The 27,754-nt window shown below is 42.6% G+C and overlaps 2 protein-coding genes and 1 pseudogene across 11 annotated transcripts in view; all 3 read right to left on the bottom strand.

Moving 5' to 3' along the window:
• The window catches only part of LOC124035556 (chromodomain-helicase-DNA-binding protein 9-like), a 114,149-nt gene extending 112,465 nt beyond the window's left edge, over window positions 1–1,684 (bottom strand). For all 3 annotated transcript variants that reach the window (XM_046349035.1, XM_046349036.1, XM_046349034.1), the window contains exon 1: window positions 338–1,684. In XM_046349035.1, coding sequence (XP_046204991.1) covers window positions 338–1,660 — 1,323 coding nt within the window. In that variant the 5' untranslated portion in view covers window positions 1,661–1,684. The remainder of the gene's footprint in view (window positions 1–337) is intronic.
• LOC124035418 lies at window positions 1,680–15,193 on the bottom strand (annotated as a pseudogene).
• Window positions 15,194–16,312: 1,119 nt separating this feature from the next.
• LOC124035555 (AKT-interacting protein) lies at window positions 16,313–24,619 on the bottom strand. 8 transcript variants are annotated; one of them, XM_046349030.1, is made up of 12 exons: window positions 24,463–24,614; window positions 23,718–23,846; window positions 23,390–23,511; window positions 21,568–21,779; window positions 21,153–21,217; window positions 20,967–21,067; window positions 19,577–19,665; window positions 19,153–19,200; window positions 18,729–18,827; window positions 17,926–18,042; window positions 17,673–17,733; window positions 16,313–17,439 (listed from the first exon to the last, which is right to left on the bottom strand). In XM_046349030.1, the coding sequence occupies exons 3-12, from the start codon at window positions 23,435–23,437 to the stop codon at window positions 17,332–17,334; spliced, it is 948 nt and encodes a 315-aa protein (XP_046204986.1). In that variant the 5' UTR covers window positions 23,438–23,511; window positions 23,718–23,846; window positions 24,463–24,614; the 3' UTR covers window positions 16,313–17,331. The 8 variants fall into 8 exon arrangements, with proteins under 8 accessions (XP_046204986.1, XP_046204981.1, XP_046204982.1 ...); XM_046349025.1 differs by lacking the exon at window positions 23,718–23,846 and having other exon boundaries at window positions 23,261–23,511; window positions 24,463–24,619; XM_046349026.1 differs by lacking the exon at window positions 23,718–23,846 and having other exon boundaries at window positions 17,926–18,033; window positions 23,261–23,511; window positions 24,463–24,619.
• Between the last annotated feature and the right edge of the window lie 3,135 nt (window positions 24,620–27,754).

Below are 27,754 nucleotides of genomic sequence, written 5' to 3'. Positions count from 1 at the left end.
TTTTTGCATCTTTTACTTAAAGTTTTGTACACAAGCTTCAAACAGCTGAAAATACAATATTTTGGGTTATGGGAAATATATTTCACAGCGGTTTAGATGGTACGATGACTCTCTACACTACACTTGCTTGTTTTGTCACATAAACTGAAATTAGAATTGTAGCAACCAGGAAATGGCAGAGTGATTTCTGCATAGATGAATGAAGGAGAACTCTGCGGAATCTGGATAACTAGGTACTTCATCCATATCATCCTTTCTCTCAGCATATGTCTGTCAGCATATGTCAGCCTAGCCAGCCTCAGACTGAAAGCAAGTGTTAATGGCCCAATGGGTTTACCTGTATCTTGTAGTCCATGGATATGGAGATCCTGTCTTCCTCCTTCATCTCTTCTTCTTCCTCTCCCTTTCCATTCCTTTCTCCATCCCCACCATTGGTCCAGGAACAGTTGGAGTCGTGGTGGTCGTGCTGACTGAGGGCAGCCTCCAGCTGAGGCAGCAGCTCATCAGCCAGCAGGTCCGGAGCCTCCAGGCCCTCAAAGCCCCCTCCTTGGGCCTCCACATTCCCTTGCAGCCCTGCCAGGCTAACCTCTAGAGACACGTAGCCGTTAGTGGTAGTGGTGCTGGCCGGAGGTCTGGTAACTTCCAAGTTAGATCCACAGTTCTGCTGCTGGTCTGGAACGAGCTGGCTGACTGCACTGGGGTAGCAGCTCATGGCCTGGCCAAACATCTCAGATGAGTCGTAGTTCCCTAAGGTCTGCCTGGAGCAGCGCAGAGCCCGGAAGGGACATTCGTTCTCAGCCTGGCTGACTGGGACCTGCTCGGGCTGGTGATGCTGAGACATCCCTGGAGCAGACAAAAACGCACATCCAGCTCCCACGAGAGAGAGTTCAGGCACTGAGGAGGGCAGGGGAGTGGTGGTGTTGATCATGGACACTGGGGCTAAAGAGAGAGGCTGGCTCAGGCTGGAGATGCCAGGTTGTCCCTGGCCAGGGAAGGAGTACTGGGAGGGAGGGTAGGTGGTGGTGGAGCTCACTGAGCAGGAGGACAGGGTGTGAGCCATGGGGGAGCAGGTCTGCATGGAGAAGGACATGCTAGAGTCCTCTGGCCCTACCCCAGGAAAGACCCCCTGAGTCCCCTGCACCAGCTGGTAGCCACCCTGCTGTGGTGGGGTTCCAGCCAGCGAGGCATTGGTGGTTTCCACATTAGCTGTGGCCAGAACCCCTGAGTTAGGCACAGCCCTGGAGTGGAACTGGGTCCCCCCGGTGGTAAGCTGCTGGTTGTGGGATGCTGGCTGTTGGCTGGCCTGGTGGAAGGGGAAGCTGTGGTGCTGCTGGGATAGAGACTGAGGGTTCACTACCTGTTGATGAAGGTGCTGCTGCTGCCGCTGGTTCAGAAGCTGGTGTTGCTGCTGCTGAAGTTGTTGTTGACAAGGGTGGTGCTGTTGCTGTGGCTGTTGCTGTCGGAGGTGATGCTGTTGGTTGTGGAGTTGCTGCTGCTGTTGTTGATGTAGTTGTTGTTGTTGCTGGGGCACTGAGTGGTAGAGGTTCCCGTTCTGGTCCTGGTTGCCCCACATGGGGCTGCTGTTGGAAAACAACGCGTTGGATTGGGGTGCCTGACCAATTGAGCGTCCATGGAACTGGGTATGCTGTGCTGCTATCATCCCTCCACCACCCACACCCTCAGAGCCAGCGGGGCTGTCCCATGGAGTTCTGGGCCTTCATGCCCGGAAAATTCCCCATCTGCTGCCCATAAGCCATGCTCTGTTGGGTGGAGGAGGGCATGGAGGTGGGTATCATCCCGGGGTGTTTCCCTGCCCCCATCGGCTCCACCTGTAGGGGCTCAAAGCCTGCGCTGAGGTTGAGCTCATCCACCAGCGAGGGTCCAGGGGGGGAAGCCCTCCTCAGCCAACCCGTCCAGCCCTCCCACAAACAGGTTGGGGTCGTCAAAGAAGTCCATGATGGGATCTGTCATGGCCCAGGGGCCAGGGTCAGTCTTCCGGAGACCAGTCCCCCACGTTGGACCTCTGCTGGGTTCTAGCTGGTGCTGAGGAGCGCCACGTGTTACTGAGCTACAGTATGTCCATCACAGACTGGCTCTGGAGAGAAAAACTAAGACAAAACCTCAAGTCAGATTTAACAGAGAGAAGAAAAACATGCATCTTTAAACATGTCTCGTTCATACTGAGGTGTGTGTGGGCTGCACAATAAAGAGATTTTCAGTTGTCAAATAGATTTAAAGAAATTTAGCCCATCTCTTTTTGATGTTCATCATCCTGTGTTATTCAAATCAATACACTTCTAGTTGTTTTCAAGATCTCCATACACCTCTACCTCATACAGTATACACTACAATTTATTACAATAACAGACGCTCCCAGCCACGTAAAAGCCAAGTAATGGCTAGGTCAGACAGGCCTGGGATAAATTTGGCACTGTCAATTATCTCTGGTTGGCAGCAGGTAGTTGTGTGGTAACGCATCTGATCTGATCTAAACTGAATCAACTGCCAGACAGACCAACAGCCAGGTGCCTCTAGTCTTCCTCGGTTCAAAGCCCCCTGATGCGATCAGCCTCAGCCCTGTGGCTGTGCTGTGCCTGCTATCTATCGAGCCGTCTGTCTGCTAGTAGCTACTGAAGGTGTGGGAGGAAGGTGCAGACAGACAGATAGACAGCTGATGCTGTTTGTGTCAACAGCCAGGGAGGTTGGCTCAGGATGCATCTAACCACAGACCAATGACCAATAGAAGATGACGGAACACTTGTGCTAGTCAAGACCTGCTGACTCATACTCACCACACACACTCACCTCACTACAAACACTTTGACATGCCTTCCTGAATGTACAGTCATGGCTCTCACAAGTCTTCTGATACAGAGGGGGGGGGGGGTCATACAACTGAGATCCAATGCTTCAACCACAACTCGTCAACCTCTGCAAAGGTTAAGTGGGGTAGTGGGTAGGCTTGGGCAGTATACCGTATATACCGTATAGCGGCGTATTTGGAAATAGCCACGGGATGGTTTATCAAATACAAATACCGTTAACTATTTATTTGAAGTTATTCTATATATGTTAATATTTGTAGCTACTTTGTAAGTAAATACCTGCAGTCAACTTGGGCAATATGTTAGAAGATAAAGAGTTCTTCATTTCACTTGTCACATTATTTTCCATTATGAAGCTCACCGTAGCTCCCCAGAATAGTTGAGCCGTCACGTGTTTGTTTGTAAATGGCACAAAGCGGGAGCAGGTGAGTCCAGCTGTGTATTGACAGGGGTTGAGTTTTATATTGAAAGGCAAGTGTTTTTTTGCTTCAATAGAGTGATCAGGGATGTGCAACTATAGTTTTCCTTCACATAAAATATATTACTGCAACACATCCAGCAGAATATAGCTTCATTTTCATCAGATGACAACAGAAGCGCAACGCTATTAGGCTGGCAGTCACACAAGTAGACTAAATGAGCATACAATGAACATGCAATGTATTTTTTGCAAAAACAATGCATTGCCATCATATTTCTGTTTATTATAGAAAGAATGTAGCTACATTTCCTAATGTTTTTCTTGAAGTTAATCTGGAAAAGTAGGCTGGCTACACCGAGAAAAGTAGCTTCATCAGAACGCTGTCAGCTGATAGGCCATGAACGGAAAGGGCGTTCTGTCTCTTCTCTAAGCAGAGCAAGCAGGCTTGTTGCCCTAGAGACTCCAGACTCCACACAGACACCGCGTGTACACATGCTGCTCCAGAGCCAGTACTGTTTATTGCACAATGTATCTCGTTCACATTCGCTTGTAAAATGTCCAAACTCACCAAAAATGACATTCAGTAGCTCCTACCTATGCATGTATAACTTTATAGCTGGGCTGCCTGTCTTTGAAATATTTTTCCATTTGCGCTTGTTAGCATATTTAGCTAGCAGCCTCCATGGTAAAACTGTACATCTCGGGATGAGAGAAGAACAGTATTAAGATATGAAAATCTGCATACTGCCCAGCCCTAGTAGTGGGGCTGTCCCTGGCTATGATGAAACCTTACTTTTTACTCATTGTTACAAAGGGCCAGTATGACACAAGCACACAACCAAGACAATACACAGGATTCATACAGGAAGCATCAAGACTTAACCCTAACATGGTTACTGTGAATCATTCATGTAGCCTTACTCATCTTCATAAATGACAGATGTTATGGAATGGAGGTTCAGCACAACATGGACAGCTATAGCAGTTAGAACTGTGTTTAACAGGAGCACCAGATAGCAGGGGCCAGATCATATCCCATGCCCAGCTCTTGGCTATACTAGAGCTCTGTTCTCATGTGACTAGCAGCCAGCCCAGTAGTAGGAGAGTATTATCTTCTCTTGCAACACAGACCTACAGCTGAGGACAGGCTAGGCATTAAAAGAGAACTCCCATCGCTCTCAGTCACTCAGCAGGGCTCCATTGTAACTGACAATGAGCAGAATGGCCAGGCCTAATTCTCCCAAACAGACAGGAAAATATGATCACTCAATTAGAGGTAACATCAGACCAGAATCCTACCCGGGCCGCTCAACAAACTGAATGAGTAATCAGGGGTAGGTTAGGTAGCTTATCTGAGCCGCATAGTTTTTCCTGCTGCTGCTTCTTCGTCTTGTATTAGTTGGGACCAATGATGAACTGTAGAACCTAAGCTATATGATGTACAATACAACCGGTTATAGGCTGTCTATGGTTGAGACTAGGGCTGTCCCACACAAAATAATAGAATCGACCAGTCGATTGGTCGATAGAACAGACGACTTTCGGTAGACCAAGATATTATTTAGTGTGGGACAGCCCTAGTCTCAACCATAGACAGCCTATAAATGTGCATTTCTCCATATATAGACACACCAAATGTATTTAAATAAATGCCACTATATATGCATTGAGCTTGTCTGATGCTTTAAGGGCAGTTTTGATTAAATAAGACACAAATGACTCAAGAGGGTGCGAGAGATGAAGATAATCAGAAGAAAAACTTAACCTGACCATCCTTCTCCCGCTCCTACTGGCTTTCGCAGATTCTGCAGCTAATTTTCTGTAGTTGTCGGTAATAGGCTACACGAGTCAGTAACTTTTCTGATGTGGAATGCCATTTTATCTTACAATTTCTACCGATCTACATGCCAGTTATGGTTTTCATATGCACATTTTCGTGTAACAGTTAGATTTAATTTATAATAACGTATGTCAAAATCATTGTCATGTGGTTAATCAAAATTCTACCCAAATCTTAATGAAAAAGATACAAACCTAAAAAGTTACTTCCATTGCCAACTATGTAAAAACAGCTCATAAAACCAACATCATTGTATCAACTATTAACTAGGGTGTGGCCTGAAGCTTATGCTAGCAAACTTGCACCTATGTATAACATATTCTGGGCCCTCAGAGTTTCCTGCCAGTGAACTCCGAACAGACACAGCTGTAGGCTATTTGCGCAAGAGATAAGAAGTAATCAATGCGCATCCTTACTCAACAATGACAGGAGCGCTCCAAACAAAACACAATGACTAAATTGTCAAAACTAGTACATTGAATGAAACAAACCAAAACTTGTTTTTCACAAGTGTAGCATAGGTTGTGCGCTCTGCAAACAACGTGTTCACTCCGACAACCAGAACGATAAAAGACTGAAGTAACAATATGTTAAAAGCATTAACAAAAATAACCGTAACAAAACAAACATTGTAGATTAGAAATTATAGGAATTAACGGCAAATGTAATTACTACTTGCGATATAAACTACCGTTCAAAAGTATGGGGTCATTTATAAATGTCTTTGTTTACGAAAGAAAAGCACATTTGTTGTCCATTAAAATAACATCAAATTGATCAGAAATACAGTGTAGACATTGCTAATGTTGTAAATGACTATTGTAGCTTGAAACAGCAGATTTTTTATGGAATATCTACATAGGCATACAGAGGCCCATTATCAGCAACCATCACTCCTGTGTTCCAATGGCACGTTGTGTTAGCTAATCCAAGTTTATAAATTTAAAAGGCTAATTTATCATAAGACAACTCTTCTGCAATTATGTTAGCACAGCTGAAGACTCTTATTCTGATTAAAGCAATCAAACGGGCCTTCTTTAGACTAGTTGAGTATCTGGAGCATAAGTATTTGTGGGTTCGACGACAGGCTCAAAATGGTCAGAAACAAAGACTTTCTAATGAAACTCTTATTCTGAGAAATTAAGACTATTCCATGAGAGAAATTGCCAAGAAACTGAAGATCTCAGACAACTGAGCAAGAGGATAAGTACATAATTTTGTTTAACATTTTTTTCCCCACCTTTTTAAACCAGGTAGGCCAGTTGAGAACAAGTTATGATTTACAACTGCGACCTGGCCAAGATACAGCAAAGCAGTGCGACACAAACAACAACAGAGTTACACATGGGACAAACAAACATACAGTTAATAACACAATAGAAAAGTCTATATTCAGTGTGTGCAAATGTAGTAAGATTAAGGAGGTAAGGCAATAAATAGGCCATAGAGGCTAAATAATTACAATTTAGCAATTAAAAACTGGAGTGATAGATGTGCAGAAGATGAATGTGCAAGTAGAGATTAGAGATCGACCGATTATGATATTTCAACGCCGATACCGATTTTTGGAGGTTCAAAAAAGCCGATACCTATTAATCGGCCGATTAAAAAAAATGTATTTGTAATAATGACAATTACAACAATACTGAATTAACACTTATTTTAACTTAATATAATACATCAATAAAATCAATTTAGCCTCAAGTAGATAATGAAACATGTTCAATTTGGTTTAAATAATGCAAAAACAAAGTGTTGGAGAAGAACGTAAAAGTGCAATATGTGCTATGTAAGAAAGCTAACGTTTCAGTTCCTTGCTCAGAACATGAGAACATATGAAAGCTGGTGGTTCCTTTTAACATGACTCTTCAATATTCCCAGGTAAGAGGTTTTAGGTTGTAGTTATTATAGAACTATTTCCCTCTATACCATTTGTATTTCATTAACCTTTGACTATTGGATGTTCTTATAGGCACTTTAGTATTGCCAGTGTAACAGTATAGCTTCCGTCCCTCTCCTCGCTCCTCCCTGGGCTCGAACCAGCAACACAACGACAACAGCCACCACATCGAAGCAGCGTTACCCATGCAGAGTAAGGGAAACAACCACCCAAGGCTCAGAGCAAGTGAAGTTTGAATCGCTATTAGCGCGTGCTAACTAGCCAGCCATTTCACTTCGGTTACACCAGCCTCATCTCGGGAGATGATAGGTTTGAAGTCATAAACAGCGCAATGCTTGACGCACAACGAAGAGCTGCTGGCAAAACGAAAGTGCTGTTTGAATGAATGTTTACGCGCCTGCTTCTGCCTACCACCGCTCAGTCAGATACTTAGATACTTGTATGCTCAGTCAGATTATATGCAACACAGGACACACTAGATAATATCTAGTAATATCATCAACCATGTGCAGTTTACTAGTGATTATGATTTATTGTTTTTTTATAAGATAAGTTTAATGCTAACTAGCAACTTACCTTGGCTTACTGCATTTGCGTAACAGGCAGTCTCCTTGTGGAGTGCAATGTTATTGTGTTGGACTAGTTAACTGTCAGGTTGCAAGATTGATTCCCCGAGCTGACAAGGTGAAAATCTGTCTTTCTGCCCCTGAACGAGGCAATTAACCCACCGTTCCTAGGCAGTCATTGAAAATAATAATGTGCTCTTAACCGACTTGCCTAATTAAATAAAGATTAAATAAAGGCGTTAAAAAAAAAAAAATTAAAATGAGAAAAAAAAATCTGGCAAATCGGCGCCCAACAATACTGATTTCTGATTGTTATGAAAACTTGAAATCGTCCCTAATTAATCGGCCATTCCGATTAATCGGTCGACCTCTAGTAGAGATACCAGGGAGCAAAAGATAAGAAAAAAAAATAACAACATGGGGATGAGGTAGTTGGGTGGGCTATTTACGATGGGCTATATACAGGTGCAATCGGTAAGATGCTCTGACAGCTGATGCTTAAAGTTAGGGAGGGAGAAACAAAGAAAAACATTATTTAGTCAGCCACCAATTGTGCAAGTTCTCCCACTTAAAAAGATGAGAGAGGCCTGTAATTTTCATCATAGGTACACTTCAACTATGACAGACAAAATGAGAAAACAAATCCAGAAAATCACATTGTAGGATTTTTAATGAATTTATTTGCAAATTATGGTGGAAAATAAGTATTTGGTCACCTACAAACAAGCAAGATTTCTGGCTCTCACAGACCTGTAACTTCTTCTTTAAAAGGCTCCTCTGTCCTCCACTCGTTACCTGTATTAATGGCACCTGTTTGAACTTGTTATCAGTATAAAATACACCTGTCCACAACCTCAAACAGTCACACTCAAAACTCCACTATGGCCAAGACCAAAGAGATGTCAAAGGACACCAGAAACAAAATTGTAGACCTGCACCAGGCTGGGAAGACTGAATCTGCAATAGGTAAGCAGCTTGGTTTGAAGAAATCAACTGTGGGAGCAATTATTAGGAAATGGAAGACATACAAGACCACTGATAATCTCCCTCGATCTGGGGCTCCACGCAAGATCTCACCCCGTGGGGTCAAAATGATCACAAGAACGGTGAGCAAAAATCCCAGAACCACACAGGGGGACCTAGTAAATGCCATGCAGAGAGCTGGGACCAAAGTAACAAAGCCTACCATCAGTAACACACTACGCCGCCAGGGACTCAAATCCTGCAGTGCCAGGCGTGTCCCCCTGCTTAAGCCAGTACATGTCCAGGCCCGTCTGAAGTTTGCTTGAGAGCATTTGGATGATCCAGAAGAAGATTGGGAGAATATCATATGGTCAGATGAAACCAAAATATAACTTTTTGGTAAAAACTCAACTCGTCGTGTTTGGAGGACAAAGAATTCTGAGTTGCATCCATAGAACACCATACTTACTGTGAAGCATGGGGGTGGAAAAATCATGATTTGGGGCTGTTTTTCTGCAAAGGGACCAGGACGACTGATCCGTGTAAAGGAAAGAATGAATGGGGCCATGTATCGTGAGATTTTGTGTGAAAACCTCCTTCCATCAGCAAGGGCATTGAAGATGAAACGTGGCTGGGTCATTCAGCATGACAATGATCCCAAACACACCGCCTGGGCAACGAAGGAGTGGCTTCATTTCAAGGTCCTAGAGTGGCCGAGCCAGTCTCCAGATCTCAACCCCATAGAAAATCTTTGGTGGGAGTTGAAAGTCCGTGTTGCCCAGCAACAGCCCAAAAACATCACTGCTCTAGAGGAGATCTGCTTGGAGCAATGGGCCAAAATACCAGCAACAGTGTGTGAAAACCTTGTGAAGACTTACAGAAAACGTTTGATTAAAACTAGTTTTTCAACCACTCAGAGATTTCTTGTTAAGTTGGTTAGGACATCTACTTTGTGCATGACTGTCACGCCCTGACCATAGAGAGCCTTTGTTTTTCTATGGTATAGTAGGTCAGGGCGTGACTCTAGTTATTGTCTTCTATGTGGGATTCTAGTTTAGTTTTTCTACGTTGGTGCTTGGTATGATTCCCAATTAGAGGCAGCTGGCTATCGTTGTCTCGAATTGGGGAACATATTTAAGTAACAACGGTTCGTTGTTTGTTTCGTTCTTTCTTTGTTGTTTGTGCGTTTTCAAATAAATATTATATCGCACTGCAGTTTGGTCCGATAATTATCCCGACCACCGTGACAGAATATCCCATCAAAACCAGGACCAAGCAGCGTGCCCAAAGAGGGAAGGATTTCTGGAAATAGGAAGAAGTGATGGGGAGATGCGAAACCCTTCTTTGGCAACAGACGGGAGGAGATTATGGAGGACAGCGATGATGACAGGGTTTGCGGCTTCAGTAAGCCCAAGGACAACCCCAAATAAAAAAAAATGGGGGGGGGGGGACATGGAGCTGGCGGCTGAGCAGAGGGAAGAGCCAGAGACTGTCAGGGAGGCAATGGCGAAGTAGGGAGAGAGTGAGATGAGAGAGATGTTGTGCAGTGTTCTGCTCAACATCCGACCAGAGGATCCGGTTAGCAGTCCGGTGCAACCTGTACCTGTTCCACTCTTTTGGCCTCAAGTGCACCTCTCCAGTCCGGTACGTCATGTGTCTCCTCCTCGCAATCTCCCTGAAGTGCGTGTCCTCAGTCAGGTACGTCCTGTGCCTGCTCCTTGCACTCTCCCTGAAGTGCGTGTTCCCAGTCAGGTACGTCCTTGAAGCAACATCTCAAGACATCAGTCAGGAAGTTACAGCTTGGTCGCAAATGGGTCTTCCAAATGGAGAATGACCCCAAGCATACTTCCAAAGTTGTGGCAAAATGGCTAAAGGACAACAAAGTCAAGGTATTGGAGTGGCCATCACAAGCCCTGACCTCAATCCTACAAAACAATCTGTGGGCAGAACTGAAAAAGCGTGTGCAAGCAAGGAGGCCTACAAACCTGGCTCAGTTACACCAGCTCTGTCAGGAGGAATGGGACAGAATTCACCCAACTTATTGTGGGAAGCTTGTGGAAGGCTACCTGAAACATTTGACACAAGTTAAACAATTTAAAGGCAATGCTACCAAATACTAATTGAGTGTATTTAAACTTCTGACCCAACTGGGAATGTGTTGAAAGGAATAAAAGCTTAAATAAATCATTCTCTCTACTATTATTCTGACATTTCACATTCTTAAAATAAAGTGGTGATCCTAACTGAACTAAGACAGGGAATTTTTACTAGGATTAAATGTCAGGAATTGTGAAAAACTGAGTATAAATGTATTTGGCTAAGGTGTATGTAAACTTCCGACTTCAACTGTACCTGCTGGAGCGCGTGCTATGGGTGGGTGCTGCTATGGTGACCAGTGAGCTGAGATAAGGTGGGGCTTTACCTAAGAAAGACTTATAGATGACCTGGAGCCAGTGGGTTTGGCGACGAATATGAAGCGAGGGCCAGCCAACGAGAACGTACACGTCGCAGTGGTGGGTAGTATATGGTGCTTTGGTGACAAAACGGATGGCACTGTGATAGACTACATCCAATTTGCCGAGTAGAGTGTTGGAGATTATTTCGTAAATGACATCGCTGAAGTCAAGGATTGGTAGGATAGTCCGTTTTAAGAATATATGTTTGGCAGCATGAGTGAAGGATACTTTGTTGCGAAATAGGAACCGATTCTAGATTTGATTTTGGATTGGAGATGCTTAATGTGAGTCTGGTAGGAGAGTTTACATCTCTAACCAGACACCTAGGTATTTCTGTTGTCCACATATTTTAAGTCAGAACCGTCCAGAGTAGTGATGCTAGACGGGCAGGCGGGTGCGGGCAGCCATTGGTTGAAGAGCATGCATTTAGTTTTGCTTGCATTTAAGTTGCAGTTGGGAGGCCACGGAAGGAGTGTTGTATGGCTTTGAAGCTCGTCTGGAGGTTTGTTAACACTGTGTCCAAAGATGGGCCAGAGGTATACAGAATGGTGTCATCTGCGTAGAGGTGGATCAGAGAATCACCAGCAGCAAGAGTGACATCATTGATGTATTCAGAGAAAAGAGTCGGCCTGAGAATTTAACCCTGTGGCACCCCCATAGAGACTGCCAGAGGTCCGGACAACAGGCCCTCCGATTTGACACACTGAACTCTATCTGAGAAGTAGTTGGTGAACTAGGCGAGGCAGTCATTTGAGAAACCAAGGCTGTTGAGTCTGCCAATAAGAATGCGGTGACTGACAAAGTCGAAAACCTTGGCCAGGTTGATGAATATGGCTGCACAGTATTGTATTTTATCGATGGAGGTTATGATATCATGTAGGACCTTGAGCGTGGCTAAGGTGCACCCGTGACCAGCTCGGAAACCAGATTGCATTGCGGAAAAGGTACGGTGGGATTCGAAATGGTCGGTGATCTGTTTGTTAACTCGGCTTTCGGAGACTTTAGAAAGGCAGGGTAAGATAGATATAGATCTGTAACAGTTTTGTGTCTAGAGTGTCACCCTGTTTGAAGAGGGGGATGACCGCGGCAGCTTTCCATAATTTAGGGATCTCAGACAATACGAAGTGTCTAGTTTTGAGAAACATACGCCTCGCAAGTCCTCAACTGGCAGTTTCATTAAATAGTACCCGCAAAACACCAGTCTCAACGTCAACAGTGAAGAGGCGACTCCAGGATGCTGGCCTTCTAGGCTGTCAGTTGAGGACCTGTGTCCTCTTGCTCAGTTGTCCACCGGGGCCTCCCATTCCTCTTTCTATTCTGGTTAGAGCCAGTTTGCTTTACAAAAATATTTAACTTATTGTGTATATTACATTTGTTTTATTTTATTTTATTTCAAGTCATCGTCTCATCTCTATAGAGTTGCTACATATGCTGTCTGACAAAATCACAATTTTGTAGTTCTTCAAAGTAAACAAGACATACTTTTATGACTGCTGAACACCAACTATCAATGACTTAGATCATGTATTTTCAGGTAGAGATACTGCAACAGCTGCTCTCTATATCACCTCACAATCGTGCATTCTTCTGTCTCTTCTGTAGCAGGCATGAAAGAAACACAGACTGGACGAGTAGATGTGTAATGGATTATGGTAATTTTCGTTAATTTCCACGTTTTATGTGCTAAACTATATCCAAATTTGACCTGTTGGAAACAACAACTCCCTACTACATCGCACAGCCCAGGCTGGATCTGATTTATCTCTAGAGAAAGTGTGAAATATGATCATTGAGCTCAACGAAGAAGAAAAATAGGAAATGCAATTCAAATAATTGAACCAACCTCTGTCAATCAGTTTATAAAAAAGAAAAAATGTTGTTTTTTAAAAATAGCAATACCCTAGGGTGCAGCCTTAGCGGAGTTGCCAACAACCAAGTTCCGGTTTTCAGGGGAAATGGAAGAGAGAGCCTATGACACGACTGCCCTTCCATTAACAAGGTGACACTCCAAATTAACTCCTTCACATTTACTAGATTGGTTGAACAATGCATAAGATCCAGACATATATTTTATTTTTATTCTCATCAAGACCAGAATGTTGAGGATCTAGTTTCAGGCAGTTTTGGTGGGGAATTGCATGTAGTAGGTAGTAGGCTATGACTTTGCTTATAAATGCTAGGGTTGTGAACCATCTATGTAGTTCTTATGAAGAATTTATGCAGTCTAGAAAGTCCTTATAAATTGATGTTGAACCCAGATATGCAGTGAAACTAGCTCTAGTTAATATCTGGAGTTAAGATTTAGCTACAGTGAAACACACTTTAAAATGTAAAACATAATTCATAGCCAAATCGAATGTAGACTATTTGTTTGGCTGGTTTATCTGTAGGCTCTACCCTCAAAGTATTGGGTAATAACCAGCCCACCAATAACGAAAGACCCCCCCCCCCACCTGAATAAACTTTGATTTTGTTTTTAAAAAGCAGCATTGGACGATGGAGATTAATTCCACTGATCAAGGCCATTCCAGAGCACATTCAACAGGTCCCACTGTAGTCAGTGTAATAGAAATGCATTCGCGTTTTGCTGCGCTTCCTGCTTACATTTAGCCTCCTCCCACTGGTCACACATTGGTTGAGTCAACGTCGTTTACACGCCATTTCAATGACATTACGTTAAACCAACGTGGAATAGACGTTGAATTGAAGTCTGTGCCCGGTGGGCTAGCCTCTGCATGCCTGCCGCTTGCTTCTTTCTTTGTTTATCATGAGTCTATGCCTCTTTGCCTCAAGTAGCATGATATCACCAAACCACTATACACAACAAATAAATAGGCGTCGTCGATTTCAGTCCTGGTGACTTATCTAAGCACCCTCAACAACATAAAAATACAAATAACAAGTGCAGCCACCATAACGACATAGAGACAGAAACAATGCAGTATCAAACTGTCCAAACTCACAAACCAGTCGTCTGTCGACGATCCAACTCCATCATGGATTCAGAAATCAAAATAGAATTTGCACAAACTACATATACGTGCAACGGACATCCATGACAATCATCAATCGACTTTAATCAACTGTCTGCTGATTACACTCGTTTGTAAAGAGGCTAAATAAGAATAATCCCAAGAATAACAGTATTATTACGAAGTAAGAAAGGTTCATAAGTATCGTATTGCATTGTTGAATTTTACTTTAGAATAGGTTCTAGAATCCCTCAATTAACCACACCTGGTTTATGTGGCACAGCGAGAATCTGTAACAATGAACCCATGATAGAAAGAAGCCAGTCTGTAATGGCCACTAACCTCCGCATCCTCTCAGTGCAGCTATGGCTCGTGGCTATCTGAGCATCGAATCTTCACAATAGCCTTGCTGCACCTCCTAGTAAAAGGCTGCTTGGCACTCGATGTGTTTCCCAATCACAACAGGTAGCTAGCTACCTAGTTATAGAAATTAGCTGAATCTTAACTTTCTGAATCTGAAAGTCAGGTGGCAAGCTTTCGGGAATTTTTTCCCTCTATCTGTTCTTCTCGAGACTCGAATCGTACACGTGTCCCCACTTGTCTTTCATCCAAGCCCCTCTCCTCTCGACTTCAGTGGTGTCGTGACGCCTCTGCTGAGTAGGAGAGGAGGGGAAAGGTGGATGGGGGTCGACAGTCATTTATTAAGAACAATGCAATAGATTGACAACAGACAATTCAACCAGTTGTTGATGGACCCGACCGAGTTTCGTTGAGACCCCCGACTGATATCACTTTACCCTCTGCATGCACATTCATGGTAACGATGCTGAGCTGGCTCGAGGCTCGTACCCCATCACAGCGGGTCGCTGTCAGTTCAGAAGCGCCTTCAATAACTTTAGTAACACGAATGCAATAATTCGAACTCTGAGAATCATTATGGAAATGGAATAACTCACAATGTTCCGTGAGCCATTTGACTGATATTGTAGTTAGCTAGTTGGGTGCTTTTCAGACCGGGATTCTCACTGTTAACGTAACGTTAGTGACCACAGCTGAGCGTCACTGTCTCTCAGTCATTAGAATGACGGTTTGCTCACAGAGTTCAAGGCTCTGTGTGGAGCCAATACTTTATATTTATGACGAGAAAAAGATTGTATTACTTACCGAAGTGACGCAAAATCCGTTGACTGAAAATTATAAGAGCGAAGTTAACTAGTTGACCACAGCGGTTCCACTGCTGCTGACGTGACGAATCGATGATGATATCATTTGCATATCAGTTACTTGCTCTCTGATTGGACAATTGAGGAGTCGTTAAATTTTTATAATCTCAGATTACATTTGGAGCCGGTTCCCCATGGACAAATTTAATTTTCAATTTTGTTCCATAATAACTCCTCATATGTAAAAAAAATTAAATGACAAATATTAGACAAAATTGTTTATAAAGGCATGACACACAAGATGGCCGCGGTAGATCTGAAGCCAATCCGCTGAGGTTTTACTTTGATAACACAAACCTGTAGTCTCCCGGATAATAATGTTGACTCTGACAGGCGAGATAGTTGGAAAATAACATGGCAACCTGTCGTTGGTGTGTGGTGACCCCCAGTGGCTCTTGACAGTACTGCTAAACCAAGTCAGTATGGTCTTGACGTGAACCATAAATCTATGCCTGACAGCATGAGATCAGAAATAGTGGAAAGGTTTTCTAAAATCTATGAGATCCAACCAGATTTTTCACACATACGTCAACGCGCTCCTTTTAATTATTCTGAAAGTTAAATCAAAGAACATGCCTTCATTTCGGAAAGTATTACTGGGTACAGTTATAACTTTCTTGGCCTCGCGTGCCTCTGAGGCTCCGAAATTTTTCAACACGAACATGGTGTGTTCAGTTCACCCCTTGTTATCAACCTGTCCAGCTGATTTATTAAGAGCAAATGTATGCTTGAGCTGAAAATATGGCTTAAAAGCACCGTATGGATGGTGTCACGCATTTGCGGAGTCTGGAGTCACAAAGGCGAATTGAGCTCTAACACGTTGTCGTGCGACATGACCCACACACCCTTATGTGACGAATAAAGGCTACTTAGATCTCCACAGCTAGTCAATGGCAAACAGTGCTTACCTCAAACCTTAATCACTACATACATGTACATCACAGCTGTCCAAGGCACTGCATCTCAGAGCTTGAGGTGTCACTAGACACTGGTTTGATTTCAGGCTGTATCATCTATCAGCCATGATTGGGAGTTCCACAGGGCAGCGTACAATTGGCCCAGCATCATCCGGGTTATGCAGTCATTGTAAATAAGAATGTTACACTGACTTACCTAGTTATATAAAGGCTCAATTTAAAACAGTCATTGGTATGCATTGTCATGTTTATTTCCTTTCAAAGAAAAGCTTTCCAAACTCACTACCTATACAGCATAAACTGTTGACTGAAGATTTGGCTCCATATAGGAAAGTTAAAATGAGAAGTCCACATATGCATTGTTTTACCAAATTCAACAGACCAGACAGCATGTGTTCATTTCACAGCAATATAGTGCCAAGTAGCCAAAAGCTTGAGCAAAACAATGTCTGTTGAGGGCTGCCATTCCCACAGCACATTTTTATTTAGACAAACCTTTAATCAGCTCAATAAGGGTAAATAGAACATTCAAAATGATTTAAAAGCAACGTAAAGATAGCTGTGATTTAACTTAGCATATTCATTAAAACCATACCTGCAAAATATATTACCCATCTTGCCTGTAGTTTACACAGTAAAGAAAAAGATCCCAAACCATAATCCAAAAGGATGCAAACTCTCCAAAAATGTAGTGTTGGTTAAATTTTATGTCAGTCAAACATGTTTGGGGAAAAAAATTATACCCAAGGTTAGAGTCCAACTTCAGTCTGAAGTCATTGAAAAACATTCCAAGCCCCAATAATTAACTGTCCTGACCACACCTTAACAAGCGGTCATGAATCCATAGTCCACTCATACAGTATATCTATAATTAATGCTGATTTTTATTCTCACCTTTCAACCAGCTTTGAGTGGTTATCTTCATAGACCAAACCCAAGCATGTGCAAAGAGCAGGTTTAGAAAAGGGAAAAAGCGCTGATTGCATTGTAGCCGGTGTTACTTAGTAAATCAACAATGACAACTGGTTGACTAACATAATATACACATTTTTGTTCTATAGCTGTTTGAGCACAAGATGCCTATAATGCTTTTAAAGCGGAGTGCAAGTGTTGAAATGTAAAATTAAGTCCATTCAACCTGTTCAGTTCCTATTCAAACGACTGAATGGCTGCTGAAGCTAGTCTGTGGCGTGGCATTCTGCTCTGCATCTTCCTCTAGTGGCTGCTGACTAGGACTGCAGGTTCAGCTCAGCTCAGGGGAGGGTTGTCGTCTTTGCTGAAGGGTTGTGTGGATCCGGGCTTCACCCAAGACAGTCCTGACACCTGCAGCCCCTTCTGGTGATCCTCAGGCCGTCTCTAGAATAACAGACACACATTACCACACTGTTCAGCTAGCACCATGGAAACAAATTGCCGCTCACACAGCTTGACCAATCACAGCCCTGCTGGCTCTCATTCAAGTAAACAAGCCTCTTTTGGGAGTGAGCTCAGAGGGAACCTGAGTCCTTGGACCATAGCAGACAGACTCAGAGCTTTGTGTCCTTTTACATAAGTCTGAAAAGCACACTGCTGGGGTTTAGAAGACTCACTTTATGTGTGAACATCCGTTCCTTCGCCTCGTTGTGGATCGCTGGGTTCCATGAAGAGAAACTGGAAAAATTAGCATTAAAAAATAACACTTAAGAGAAACAAATACTCAACCATTTATTGCATCTCCTTTCATATGCTGCAGGAGATTACTTATTGACATTTAACAAAAAAATTAAAGACAATGTTCAGATTGTTCGTGAGCTATGAGAATGGGAAATGGAATCCCAGGAATGAGCTTTTCCTACTACCAACCTAATTGCATAAGGATCGTCCATCTTGGGTTGGTCGAAGAGGTGACTGTTGCATAGTTTGACGCTGTCTACCACCTTGCTTTTGAACAACTGCACATCCTTGTCGTACCTGAAAAAACTGTGTGAGGTCTACACCTGTTGTATTCAGCACATGTGACTAATATATTTGATTATACATGCAATTTGCCAGTCAATACAGTGTGGAGAGATAATTGCCCCAACTTGGCCACAATCTAATTCATTAGCTCAGAGAAATAAGAAAAAACTGACTCAGAATACCGCAACATTTCAATTAAACAGCGAGTCTCAAGAGCCGCCTGTCCCGTTTAGTAGCCGGGCATCGGCACACATTTCAGTAAATAAACAATGGGTCTAAATTCATGGTTTACGACATTACCATGGACACAGCTCTGATAATCCCAGTCATGTGCATTAAAAACATTGCTCGCTATCAAATCAACACAATTCAAGTTCCATGGTGCCAAATCGGGGTGTATGATCTGCGATTGATTTGTTATATTTATACTGGTAACAAATAACAGTTTGGTAGTATTCAACATTTTGTGCAATAGCTGTGTGCATTAAGGAAATACACACTTAACTAATAAGCACTGATTGTGTTCAGTGACTGAAGCAAATAAATGTATGGGCTATTCATTGAAGTTTCAGGGTACACAATAGGAGCACAAAGACTAGCTTGCTTGTTGACCTATATAAACTGACCCAGGCCACACGTACGCATTACCCAGTACAGGAGTAAGAGAAGGAAGGCTGTGAGGAGAAAGGGAACAAGTACAGACTTACAGCACAGCAGCTTCTGGGTTGAGTGGTTCCATAGTGTTGATCTTGTAGAACACTGTGCGTGCATACATCAGGACTTGCCAGATGTGGTTGTGATTACGCCTTCATGTCCACAGGGAGACGGGAGACATTTATGATTCTCTCAACACAATGGCAAACCAAATACAACTCCAGTCACAGTAAATACACAAGTATCATAAAGGCATTCCATGGTGCATAGGTTCATCTCAGACTAGTGAAATACCCAACAGTGGCACTGCTCAAACACCAGTAGTGCACAGCCAAAGTGTGACATATACACCATAATAATACTGACATTCTCACTGGAAACCTTAGACAACTTTCCCCATTCAGTAAAACAGTGCTGTGCTCCTATAAATCTACCTTCAGCTGATAGAGACTGAGGTTTAAGAGGAGAAGACCTTACATGGCTGTGTCACTGTCCAGCTGAAGAAACAGGCCATGAGGAACAGAGCTGGAACAGCAGAGTAAACACTGGGCCTTGATGTAACGCATGTCAGTTCTAACTAAGGCACACTATAGACAGCCCCACACAGTTCAACTCTCAGGGACAGCACTGTATCACTATTTACCACCAGAACAACAACAACATCCTGAGAGAACACATATCAATCACAACATGAAGCATTAACATCATAGATCAAAAAGTAGTAACTACATTTAGCCTATCAAGGGATGTGTAAGGCTGTGTAGTAGTGGCTAGTACATAGTGGAGCAGACTTTACACTAATGGAAAAATATCAAGCCACATGTACCTGACAAACACCCATTTCTAAATCATCCTAATTAATTTGGATGCAATGATCTGGGCATAGAAGCCATGCACTGACCTCCACTTGGTGAAGGCTCTCCTGACATCAAGCTCTCCTGAAACAGGGTCCACAAGTGGGTGGAAGACTGGGATATCAAACACCACTCTCTAAATGCGGGTAAAGGATAGAAAATAGTACTGTTAGAATACTGCATAAATAGCTAAACACGCATTTCAAACCCCTCAACTTTTTCCACATTTTGTTTACGTTACAGGCTTATTTCTAAATTGATTAACTACACACAATACCTCATAATGACAAAGCGAAAATAGGTTTGGAAATTAGCAAATTCATATAAAAACAGAAATAGCTTATTTACATAATTATTCAGACCTTTTGCCATTAGACTCGAAATTGAGCTCAGGTGCATCCTGTTTCTAATGCTCATCCTTGGTTTCTACAACTTCATTGGAGTCCACCTGAAGTAAATTCAATTTTTTGAACATGATTTGGAAAGAAATACATGTCTGTCTATATAAGGTCCCACAGTTGATAGTGCATATCAAAGCAAAAACCAAGCCATGAGGTTGAAGGATTTGTCCGTAGAGCTCAGAGAAAGGATTGCGACGAGGCACAGATCTGGGGAAGGGTACCAAAACAGTTCTACAGCATTGAAGGTCCCCAAGAACGCAGTGGCCGTCATCTTAAATGGAATAAGTATGGAACCACCCACCAAGACTCTTCCTAGAGCAGGCCACTCGGCCAAACTGAGAAATCGGGTGAGAAGGGCCTTGGTTAGGGAGGTGACCAAGAACCAGATGGTCACACTGACAGAGCTAATCTGTGGAGATGGGAGAACCTTCCAGAAGGACAACCATCTCTGCAGCACTCTAAGGACTGACCATGAGAAAGTATCTCTGGTCTGATGAAACCAAGATTGAACTCTTTGGCCTGAAAGCCAAGCGTCATGTCTGGAGGAAACCAGACCCCACTCTTCACCTCACCTATACCAGCCCTATGGTGAAGCATGGTGGTGGTAGACATCATGCTGTGGGATATTCTTCCAGAGGCAGGTACTGGGAGACGAGTCAGGATTGAGGGAAAGATGAACAAAGCAAAGTACAGAGAGATCCTTGATGAAAACCTGCTCCAGATCACTCAGGACCTACTTACGTAAATGTGATATTTCAGTTTTAATAAATTCTCTAAAAAAAATGTATACCTGTTTTGTAATGTGTGTATATTGAGGGGATACTTTTTTATTATTTTTAGAATAAGGCTGTTAAGTAACAAAATGTGGAAAAAAGGGAATACTTTCCAAATGCACTGTATGATTGTCACAAACCAATCAGTCTCAGCCACCAAAGCAGGAAATGCTGAACAAACTAACCTTTGAAATGTGCCAAAGAAAATGCTTTATTTTGTGTAAACAGTTGCAGTGTGACAGCAGGTCCACAAAAGTACTCACAGGACATTCACCATCAGGATAGTTATCTGGAATATACACAGTGAACTTGAAGACTCCATCCTGGTACAAGCCATGTCTGATGAAAATAACCCCGAACCACACTGGAAAGAAAAGAATCTCAGGATAGCTTTGTATAGATTATGTGTAGATTATGCAGTCAAACATGAGGACAGATTAGGCTCTTACTCAATGCTGATTTGTAGGATGGCTGCACATAGATTCCAGGCAGTTTTTGCTTGATCACTAGCGTGCTGTGGGTCACAGGGTAACATGGAATTAAATCAATGCAGCAGAAAAGGGATATGGAAATTAACAGCACATTTTTTCATCAGTTTCTCTACATGAACTACATAACATAGGGGCCTATGCGCAAATACATTGAAGATGCATCCTCCTTCCCTTCTGTAGGCTAATCAATGATCTGACATGTTGGCTTGGTGAAAATCAATCATACCTTCACTTATCCAGTCGCATACAGATCAGTGATTACCCCTAGCAAAGGAGGTAGGCATGAAGCACTTTGAAAGGTATCCAAAACAGAGCCAGTGCGTCTACTACATCCACTACCCAAAATAAGGTTTGATCTGGGGCCAGTACTTACAACTCAGCCAGCAGCGAGTACTCCAGGTAGAATGGACCGTAGGAGGCATGTGTTCCGTTGGCCAACTGGGCCGTGGCGGCAGGAGAGGCCGGCTTGGTGATGGGGACTGCATTCTTGGGGATGGAGGGAAGCTGCTTCTTCCCAAAGCTAGGACGGGCTGGACTGGCTCTTTGTTGCTGCTGCTCTCCACTCTGTTCCTCACCGTCAGATCTCTGCTCAGCAGAAGAGTGAACAAAAGACATTTAACAACTCAATATCTATGTCTAGGAAGTAAAAACTGGTAGCATTGATTATTACGAGGGGAGTATGCCTAGATTTAACCCACTCAGCAAAACACTATTCACCATGTTGCAGAGAATGCAGACGACCAATTTCAAGCCAGTCTGTTACATCTACCTGCATAAACAGAGGCAAGCTCTGTTGTCGAACTACAAGGCAACACGTTGAGCCCTGGGAAATAGGCATGTGGTGACAACCTCACAGGTTTCAGAGATTCTGGTCTGGCATCAGTTTCCTTGTTCCATGGGAGGTGAGAGCACCCATAGAGAGCATCCCTAAACACAGCCCGCTTCATATCCCGCCAATGCTAGCTCAGTGGGAAGCACAGGGAATGAGGATAGGCTAGTTCACAGCAGGAGAGATGCCAGTAAGCTAAGGAATAGATTAGCAACAAACCCTCAAGGCCTATCTCTGCAACTAAGGAAATAATTCAGGTTAACGGACAGCACACAGTGAGTGCCATTAAACAAACCATGTTGTAGAATTAATGTTTTTAGGAGGCACAGAGCAATGAGTGAACCATTCATCTGACAAGGCAGGACAGAGAGTAGTCACACCTATGTTACTACTGGCAGAGCTACTTCGCCAATGTGACGCCTGTATGCTAAACTGGAAGTTGGTGCCTCCCTTTCTCCCAGAAGTCATTGAGGTACGTAGGCAACATACTGAATGGCAACAGCAGACATGGCAAACAAGTTTTCACCCAACTGAATCTTAGCAATTAGCAAACAAAACAAAAAGTTGAGAAGTTCCCCATTGCTCTGGTCAAACTACAGTTTAACATCAAATCCAAGTGGATTTCCCAGGAGCAACAGGCTCCTCCTGCAACAACCACAACCATGTGTTGTGACAAGTCATGTTGGACTATAGTTGCAGCTGCAACCTCCAAAGCACTAAGGCTGGGACGATACCAGTATCACAATATTTATTACTATAGTGGCAAGGAAACAAAACAGATTTAAATTAGGAAAAACAGCCATAACGTTGGAAACAATCAGTTGTCATCCAGTCAAATATATTTTCCAAGCAATAGCACAGTATTTTACATACAGCAGGTTATTAAAGGACTAAAGACTTAGGTCTGCTTCGTGTCAAATATTGCAATACTAGTATTGTCACAGCCCTAAAGAGCACCAGGTAGTAAAAGGCAACCCTGAAACTGCCCTCTTTCAGGACGAGATTGCAAAGGAGTGTCCCTGGCAAGGAGTTGGCGAAAAGGCATGAGTAGGTCTAATGAGTTATTAGAGGACACCACACACCTTAAGTTAGACATTCCCATGCCACAATTCCAGTCCTCCCAAGATTCCTCTCAAACAAAAGACAGGTGGTAACAGCAGTAAAATGCATGAAGCTTCAAGGAAGCCATGCCGTCTTTGTGGGAAAACGTTAGGGAGACAGACCACACAAGCCTTACTTTCAGTGTGTGGGGGTCTCTTTGGGAACTTTTGAAGATCCTGTTTTTTTGTCTCTCTTCTCGCTTGTGTGTTGGGTGAACTTGACAGAAGTTGGCTTTCAGTGCAGAAGAGGAAGAGCGCTCCCTTACCTTACGACCAGTATTGGTAGACATGCTCCAGAATGGGTTCAGGTTCATTACTCATGGAGGTGCAACTTCGCCGTCTAGGTCAGTCCCACAACAAGTGTTGCATGTGCCATTCACTGGCATCACTGGGGATACAATTGACAGAACAAATGTTACATTTTTATTCATTTAGAGCCATTTTCATACTGGTCCCACATGACAATCAAACCCAAAACTCTGACATAAACCCAAAACTCTGACATTGAAAGCACCATGCTCTACCAACAGCCACACGAAACCAAATGACTGATGAGGCCCTCTACTGAGCACACACAAAATAGGGCAACCTGACCTCAATGACAACTGCGGAATCGCTGATCTGCTGACCATGCTGCTGCTCAGACAGTCGTGCCTCATTCATGCCATGACCCCAAACATGTATAATTTACGTCTCTGCCAGGCCAAGCACTTTAAACCCCACCTGTAAATAATCCAGACATACACATTTGTGATGTCTTGTGTTTAATGGTTGTTTAACATAGAGGTTAATTAGCCCAGTTAGATTCATTATTTAATTCGCATACTACCAAAAGGCATAGTTATTGCCGTTGGCTACAGTAGTTGACTAGTTAACTAAGATATTTGTGCAGCTAACTACTATGGCAACTAGCAATGTTGACATTGTATCAGTGTTGGGTCACGTGTTCCTATGCAGGCAACTAATTCTGCAAAATGACTTTGAACACATAGCTAGTTAGTTAAGATATATAGTTACGTTACAGTAGCTAAATAGATTGTTAACAAGTACGTCCAGACGTCCAGTTCGTTAGCTGGACGCCAGGTCTGCAATTACAAATCAAGTATACATAATCATTTGCGATGGAATCTAGCCTTGTTGCTTATTATCCATAATGAAATAGGCATACTTTACGACTCGATAAACGACCGACAAGAACGCTCACAACACAAACTTAGCAAACCAACCAGATCTGCTAGCTTGCAAGCTAACCAGCTAACGTTACCTAGCTTGAAAGCCAAAACGTAGCTAGCTAGCTACTATCCAGTTGCCTTCCCTGAACGAAAATTCAGACAAATACCTGTTCAAAAATTGCCCATTTATGTGAACAATTTCAAAATGTGCGTTTTAAAGACGTTGCAATCACCACTGGTCAAAACAAAAAAGGTGTACCGCAACTGACTAGCTAAGTAATTTCACAGACACCGGAAATCAATCATAAACCTCATGATAGGCGTTTCCTATTCACCGCGGGATATTTCTATTGGCTTATAACAAAGGGTGGATAAAGTATGATTCGCTGACGTTCTATCACTTAAGTCATGCTGTTATGCCGCGTTCACGTACTAGTCGGAAATAGGAAACTCAGAAATGTCCGATTTGCTGATTGTAGAACATGTTGAGATGGGTTGGTTAGTTTAGTAACACCGACGCATGCGCAACTACGGGCTTCGATTGTTTGCAACATGTCAACTATATTTCGTCTCCAATGCTTATTAAAAACATAAATACACGTGGTCAATGAACACTTGTGGTCTCTCAAATACAAATGTAATTGTATTGGTCACATACACATGTTTAGCACATGTTATTGCAGGTGTAGCGAAATTATTGTGTTTCTAGACAGTGTAGTAATATCTAACAAGTAAATGTCTAACAATTTAACAACAATACACACACATTTAAAGCAAAGGAATGGAGTATATAAATATTAAGATGTGTAATGTCAAAGTGGCATAGACTAAAATAGAGTCAAATAGAATACGGTATATGCATATGAGATGAGTAGTGCAAAATATGTAAACATTATTATAGTGACTAGTGCTCCAATTATTAAAGTGGCCAGTGATTTCAAGTCTATGTGTATAGGGCAGCAGCCTCTAAGGTGCTAGTGATGGCTATTTAACAGTGTGATGATGGCCTTGAGATAGAAGCTGTTTTTCAGTCTCTCTGTCCCAGCTTTCATGCACCTGTACTGACCTCGCCTTCTGGATGATAGCGGGGTGAACAGGCAGTGGCTCGGGTGGTTGCTGTCCTTGATGATCTTTATGGCCTTCCTGTGACATCGGGTGGTGTAGGTGTCATGGAGGGCAGGTAGTTGCAAGATTATATTTTAATGCTTGTAAGATTGTTATAATGCTTGTATTACATTATAATAGTTGTTACATTCGACAGAATAGAGTATTGTGTGTGTGTTCCACTGAGGACGTGATTTTATGAGATAGCACTGACAGGGGAGATTTACAATGTCTTTGGGTAATAAAGCCTAAAGAGCATTCCAGATAGTAAAGGTAATGTTTTTGTGCTATACCATACCAGGGCGAGACGGATTCCAGTTTGGAGTTGGAGGGGGCCAGACACTAGTCTTTACAATGAGAACTGTTGACACACCAGTAACTGTCTGCTATGTTTTATAGATATCTTTCATTCAAATCTTTACATTTGTGAACTGTTCCTAAGATCTGTGATTCGTCATCTAAGTTGAGAGGGGTGTATCTTGGCTATAAAAGATTTTTGTACTTTTCTGGTGGCACTCTCAATGGTTCATTAGAGGTAGTGAATTGTTGAAAGTTAAATGCTATTGCAAAGCTTAATTGTTATTAAATATGTAGTTTAAGTATAACTCTGACTGGTGTGTGAAGTTTTCTCTCTCTCTCTCCATTTGGTAATACAGAAAAATGCCACGACAGGACCCAGGGCCCCAAGTTTAATGATGAACTTGGAGGGTACGATGGTGTTGAATGCTGAGCCATAGTCAATGAACAACACTTTTACATAGTTATTCCTCATGTCCAGATGGGATAGGGCAGTGTGCAGTGCAATAGCAATTGCATCGTCTGTGGATCTATTGGGGTGGTAAGCAAATTGAAGTGGCTCTAGTGTGTCAGATAAGGTAGAGGTGATATGCTCCTTGACTCTCAAAGCACTTCATGATGACAGAAGTGAGTGCTATGGGCCGATAGTCATTTAGTTCAGTTAACTTTGCTTTCTTGGGTACAGGAACAATGGTGGACATTTTGAAGCATGTGGGGACAGCAGACTGGAATAGGGAGAGATTGAATAAGTCAGTAAACACTCCAGCCAGCTGGTCTGCACATGATCTGTGGACCCGACTAGGGATGCCGTCTGGGCCGGCAGCCTTGTGAGGGTAAACAAGGGTTAAATACATTGTTGGTTAGTAAGTGAATTTTTGCCATATTAGCATAGAAGTGACATCAGTCAAAACAAAACATGGTATCAAGAACAAGATAAAACTAGTTGAAACGGCACTAGTAACAGACCAGAGATATCAACCCAGTGAAACCCTTTGGCTATCATCACAAAGAAAAGCCCTCTTAACTTAAGAATTATGAACCTTTTATTCGATCAAATAAACCTCAAGTTGCAAATAAGCCATAGTTTTAGTTGTTGACCAAATTCGACACTCATTGACCTCCATACAAAAACTCCTTGCTCGGGGGGTGAAAGAACAAAAAGAAAAATACCTGCTACAGGGAGACACTGGCCGCAACTAACAAAGGTTCGTGGTCAATGTAGTCGTTTTCATCGTGCATGAAAGAGTCAACCCGGGAGCATCGTCATAGCCTGCTGGAGGTGTCAGCACGTGGTCCTGTGTGATGACAAATGCAGTAGTCAGAATGGATCACAGTTTATTTAAATATTTAGATTTGTAGTGAACTTTAAAATATTTCACAGTGGGGATCAAACTTGATCTTAATAAACAAATTTTAGAGCCCAAACATCTGTAAAAAAAAAATGGTTTGGCCTTTCAGGCGATCAAAGTTTATGTAGTCTTTCTAGGACAGACCTGGGTAAGGCATTCATGGTAAGCTCGTTCATATTAGATTTTTTTATTGCAGAAATACCAGTATACATACAATAAGCAGACCTTGTTTTTTTGCATTACTAGGTCGCTACCTATGACGTAATAGACCCTGGATTGCAGATAATGTGTTTTGGCCAAAGAGAGGTTTTGAAGCCACCGGTCGACCCTGTTGGCATTCATCAGAAAATCGGTGGAATTTTAGTATTTTACAATATTTCCTTTAGATGCTTCAAGGACAAAATTACATGTATTTAAGTATGTTTTTTGTTGTAGTTCACAACGGTAGTGGGGACAGTAGCATTAGTACTTTCTAAAAAACTATACTTTAAGGATTTAAAAAAATATTTTATTTTTGTGTTTAGCTCACATAATATAATTTAAGTATGCATTATGGCTAAAACAAATGTAAAAATTAGTACATGCATTTCTATAGCTTCCAAAATATGTTTTACATTAGTGGGGGAGTGCCAAGATGGAGGTGTATCAGCTTCCAAACAGCACCCTCTCTCTGTTATCTAGTGTATATATAAACCGTTGGTTGCTATGC

This window comes from Oncorhynchus gorbuscha, linkage group LG05 (genome assembly GCF_021184085.1).
Source record: "Oncorhynchus gorbuscha isolate QuinsamMale2020 ecotype Even-year linkage group LG05, OgorEven_v1.0, whole genome shotgun sequence".
Classification (NCBI taxonomy): Eukaryota; Metazoa; Chordata; class Actinopteri; order Salmoniformes; family Salmonidae; genus Oncorhynchus; species Oncorhynchus gorbuscha.
Note: the sequence above shows the minus strand (reverse complement) of the source record. Positions and strands in the feature narration are given on the sequence as shown.

Excerpts from the sequence above, each read along its gene's own strand:
- LOC124035555 (XM_046349025.1), bottom strand. The coding sequence starts at position 23,437 with ATGAACCTGAACCCATTCTGGAGCATGTCTACCAATACTGGTCGTAAG. Across the intron at positions 19,666-20,966 it reads ATCCTGATGGTGAATGTCCT|AGAGTGGTGTTTGATATCCC; the intron begins GTGAGTACTTTT and ends ACCCGCATTTAG. Across the intron at positions 19,201-19,576 it reads AGAGCCTTCACCAAGTGGAG|CTCTGTTCCTCATGGCCTGT; the intron begins GTCAGTGCATGG and ends CTGCTGTTCCAG.